At 33.3% G+C, this 5,006-nt stretch overlaps 1 protein-coding gene across 2 annotated transcripts; it reads right to left on the reverse strand.

The window, feature by feature from the left end:
* Positions 1–4,587, reverse strand: LOC108576518 (KH domain-containing, RNA-binding, signal transduction-associated protein 3-like). Of its 2 annotated transcripts, none has more exons than XM_017939526.1 (9): positions 4,252–4,587; positions 3,358–3,479; positions 3,164–3,280; positions 2,726–3,059; positions 2,461–2,575; positions 2,276–2,395; positions 1,280–1,356; positions 276–372; positions 1–133 (listed from the first exon to the last, which is right to left on the reverse strand). In XM_017939526.1, exons 1-9 carry the CDS (start codon positions 4,454–4,456, stop codon positions 43–45), a joined length of 1,278 nt encoding a protein of 425 aa, XP_017795015.1. In that variant the 5' UTR covers positions 4,457–4,587; the 3' UTR covers positions 1–42. The 2 variants fall into 2 exon arrangements, with proteins under 2 accessions (XP_017795015.1, XP_017795014.1); XM_017939525.1 differs by having other exon boundaries at positions 1,280–1,380.
* Positions 4,588–5,006: the final 419 nt, after the last annotated feature.

Raw genomic sequence — 5,006 nt, forward strand, 5'->3', positions numbered from 1 at the left:
GTATCGTTTACCGTGTTAGTCTCTCCGTACCTCCGTTTTCATTTAAAGACGATCTCGATCGGTTATTTGTTTTGGCATCGCAGGCACCACAGGACGTCGTGAGTTAGGAAGATTACACGTCAACGGTTTAGAGCTATGAGAAACAATAAAGTCAGAAAGAAAAAAAAATGGTTTCTCATCGATTACAACGCAGGAATATTTTTTGCTTTTGCTTTTTTTGCGGATATGATAAAAATTAAGAAAATATTAGGATGATTTTTTTTGTGGATGTTTACTTGGAAGGTCGTGAATACGGAGCGTTGCGGTAGCGCGAGCTTGAGCCCGATGTCGTCGTCGTCTTGTACGATTTCCATGCGCGGCTCGATGATTCCTCTGCGAATTTCATGGAGTGATTCATTTGTATTATTTTTATTAAATCAGTGCACCACGACGATATATAAGTATATGTATATAAGATATTAATCGGATGGTTTCCTAACTATTCTACGCGAAAGCGAGGGCTTTTGTGTTATTTCAGACGTTTTAAAGAAGAGAACTGCTGCGAATGGATCGCTGAAGGGTTCAGCAATTGCTCAGCTATAACATCACACGTTGTTATGTGAAGCAGTTACTTAAACTATTTAGCATTGGATATTATAGGGAAACCTTTGAATTCGATACGAAAAGATATATATCTTGATTTTGAAGAGTTCATCAAAATTATAGAAATTATTTTCTTTATCTTTGTCCACCTGTTTATGTATATATTAGTTTGAACGAGAAATGTCAAATTTCAAGATTTTTTTTTTTTTTTAATAATCTCACTATTTCAATTAATTATTTTCGGATTTAACAGTAAATTGAAAACTGTAAATCATTCAAGAAGTTACAAATTGATTATTACATCTACACAGACCATATTATTAACGTTTTTTCTTTTTAATATTCTGATATTTAAAGTTTCATTTAAAGCTTTAAATATTAATGCTTGTTAATCTAATTTTATTAGATTCATACCTCGACAACTTTTTATATTTCTTTATACGATTTCGTTCAGTTCAAAATGTTTTTTTTTTTTTTTATTATTGTTACGAACAACAATTCAGCGCAAGTTCGTCTATGTATAATTATATTATATTAAAACATTTTAATCGAGAGAACTTTAATGTCATCGCAATTATGTTAATTCTGTACATATCACGCATGCGTCTACGTATGTTTATGATAATTTACGTTTAATTGTGTGTTAAATTTTTATGCCAGAGAAAACAGTAAAGATAGGAAACGAGAGGTACATTACCTGGATATTCAGACGTTTCGTAGTAGTCGTGCGAAGAATGCGGAACAGAGTCGTCTTCGTACTCGTAAGTTGTGTACCTCGAGGAAGGATATATATCATCTCTAAATGATGTATAAAAGTACAATGTACGTTAACGAGCTACAGTATTCCAAATTTATGTGCTTTCTACACATAGTGAGGAAAAATGCGACTTAAAGACAATTAACTGTTACCAACTTAGCAAAGAAATAACAAATAAAGAATAATATTAAGCAATACTGTTACATTATATACGATATAATCAATAGAATTTCAATATCTACTGAGAAAAAAACTATTTTCGAAAATTATGATATTAACACGTTGATAAAGGTTACGTGTGTCGGCGCATAGTTTTTATATAGCGTCGCTCTGGGTTATGAGAAACGGCGTAGTCACATGTGAACGGCATGGCGATGCAATGGAGAAGTGAGGAAATTTTTTTGTGGCGGTAAACGTGTTAACAACATATGCTCCTAATTTATGATGTTCTAAAACTTTTTCACTGAAACTGACTGAGAAGATGGAAAAAAAGCGCACTGTTTTAGATGGATATGTCAATTAGTTCTCGAGATATAAAATTGAATTTTACCATTTATGGGAGTGATTGAATGGCAATCGAAATTCTTGGAAACTGGTCTGATCTACTTTTTTCTAGAAATCTGTACGCTGCGTACTAATAGTAAAAAAAAAAAAAACACGTTGACTCAGCATTCCACGGCTGATTGCACGGGCATAGAACTTCAGATAGGTCAGTGATATACGAGAAGGTGATCCGAATGTGAGAAAGGTGAAGATAATGAAATATCAAATACCACGATAGGCTTTCAATAACGATATCTCGGTAACGAAAAGGCATATACGTAAACGTAAAACAAAACATATTTCAAGGTGACTTGTTGTTATAATGGTTCTAATATTAACTAAAGTATCACGAGTAGAAATTCTTTTCAGTGAACTTGTGTCAATTATACTTACCCTGAGCCCGATGTATAATGCCGGTCTCCATATCTGCTACTGCTGCCTGTCGATGAGTGGTAATCGTAATCGTGATGTGATCCAACGCGATTGCTCGGAGGTGGAGTAGCAGTCTCATAACTGTGAATAATATAATATTATTTTTAAACGATATTTCTTTACTGATTATGAACAAAAAAACATACCCATAACTTTGATCCATGGCGACTCTAGCACGATCCAAGATAGAAAATACTTTGCTTTTCGCTGACACAGGACGTGAAACAGGTCCACGACTGGAAGGCGGAGGTAGTATCGCCGCTGAAATGGAAAAGTATAAGAAACCATAGCATATCTTGAAATTTAAGTCTTGTTAAAATTGTGGTATAAAGATTCAATAGTGTGTTATTCCTTTTGTACGAGATCGAATATTTGTCACTTCTAATTCTAATAATTAACAAGATCACTAACTTCGTGAAGATCGAGGCATCGTAGGTCTTGCAGTCGGCCTTAATATACCACCACCACCGCCACCACCACCACCACCACCTGGCACACCTCTCACAGAAGGTCTTCTGTCGTCGGCACTTGATGGATCATCCCCCATACTCATTTCCATTTCACGCATTTGCTCCTGGCGTATGTTATCGTTATTATCAGGAATTAGGTACTTTCGAACTTCGGCCAAAGCAAACGCAATACGCGCATAAGCCTCTGCTGGCGGCGCGAGCGCTGTTATTTCGACGTGTAGATCGTCTGATAGGTGTGCGTATTTCGGATCCAGAGACATACGGCATTCTTCTTCCTATATCGTGATAAATGTTTAAAATGCAGTAATTGAAATGAAAAATTTGAGAAAATGGAAAATTTTGAATACGAAATTCAAAAAAAAAAAAATTACAAAATTACCTTTTGACGATCTTTCATAGATCCTCTTCCCAATACTGCCATCTTACACATGGTTTCTTCTTGCAAACGTTTCATAGAATTACCTTTCGGTCCCAATAATTTTCCAACAAAATTAAACTACAAAGAATTTCATAATATAATTTTATTTCCGTATTTATCAGAGTTAGAAAAATCTAGTTTACAAATGCGATTACCTTTGGATGCTCCCGAACAGGTACTAATACTTTAACCGAAACGCGAATCGGTTTTTCACGATAAATATCCACGTATTTTGGATCCCTAACTGGTTTTCCAATAGCTTGAGTTTTTTGAATTTCTATGGGACAAAGTAATTAAAAGTAATGGGACATTCTACGATACAATAATAGAATAATTATTAAACTAAACATATTTGTATTTTGACATATTTATTTAACATAAAAAGGTACAATTATTCTAGATTAATAAATATGAAATGATAAAAATTATTGCATTTACAGTAAGTTCCATCGAACTACGTCAAATTCACAGCGCTATGTGAAATGGCGTATGATAGGCAAGTGACATACGCGGAAATCATCGATACCAACCGTTCTTTAATTTTATAGTTTTTATTATAATTTCTGCTTGTTTATAGTTTATATATAGAAATGTGTTTATAACCATGAACGTATAATTCAAAAACCATTCATCGTGAAGAATAACGGGCATAATATGAACTAAAATGTATGTCGGTTACCAATTTACCGACACCAAATAAACGCCGCAGCCGCTTCGATGCGAACTGTTGACCTCCTTGGTACAGTTAGTCCACAGACAGTGACATATTGCATTTATTACTAATTAAAAATAATATTTAAAGAACTAAATAACAAATTGTAAACAGTTTGTCATTTATACAATAGTCTAATCTTAAGTATACAATTTTTAGCTTACTTTGTTTAATTTGAAAGCAATAGAAAGCAAAGAAAAATTGTATGATAAATAAATGTAAACCACAAAAGCAAACATAAAAACGGAGTATGGTAAACGTGAGCATATATAGTAAAAACAGTACAATTGAGTTGAAAAAAAAGAGCAAGTATGAACAATAATACGACAATATTTACCTTGATCGATTAGTCTGGTTGCATTAGGCCATTTCTGCGAATCCAATTCAACTTTTTCTTGCAGAAGCTCCCGGACATATTCCCCGGCCTTATCAACTTGATGCTCCTTTTCATCGCGGTCCTTTTCAGACGATGTTCTTACCTTTGAATCGGTATTTTCGTCCCTTTGATATTTATATTCACCGTTACTCGGTCGGTCGCTCATGATTATCACCGTTTTATTAGAAATTTCGGAAGAAATCAAATGAAAATATAGTAATTTCGTTAATTAAATAATTAAATATAATAGAGAATATTATTCACGTGCGACGCGTCTTTGCAGCACAGTTGCAATGGCCGAACGCTGACTCTTCCACTTTTAGCTAACCTTAAGGCGCATATTCATGTATGACTTATTTACCAATCTGTAAACAATCATACATTTTCACTAGAAAATCAATAGTTTATTATAATGAAAAGTATTTTTTAGAATTTTACAATAACTATGTTTATTGAATCATTCGATCCGTAAAATATTTCAAGTGTCAGTACGCGTAACTGCAGTAAGTAGTTAAAAAATGAAAACTCATGATAGATAAAAGTAGAATTTAATTTTATGGAGAATATTTTACTTTTCCTGAAATGAAATAACATTAATGAATAAGCAGTGGCGAATTTATTGCTCAATTAGTAATTATAGTAATTTCTTTAATGAACGATAATAACTGAGAATGGATAATGTTACTTATGAACTTATTAATGATTGATTTTATTAT

Source organism: Habropoda laboriosa, unplaced genomic scaffold, assembly GCF_001263275.1.
Source record: "Habropoda laboriosa isolate 0110345459 unplaced genomic scaffold, ASM126327v1 scaffold376, whole genome shotgun sequence".
NCBI classification, from domain to species: Eukaryota; Metazoa; Arthropoda; class Insecta; order Hymenoptera; family Apidae; genus Habropoda; species Habropoda laboriosa.

Bases quoted from the DNA above. Each gene is read 5' to 3' on its own strand.
- LOC108576518 (XM_017939525.1), bottom strand. From the start codon at position 4,456: ATGAGCGACCGACCGAGTAACGGTGAATATAAATATCAAAGGGACGAA. The intron at 3,480-4,251 runs GTAAATATTGTC...TTTGTCCCATAG, and splicing joins AACCAGACTAATCGATCAAG to AAATTCAAAAAACTCAAGCT. The intron at 2,396-2,460 runs GTATGTTTTTTT...TATTATTCACAG, and splicing joins GCCATGGATCAAAGTTATGG to TTATGAGACTGCTACTCCAC.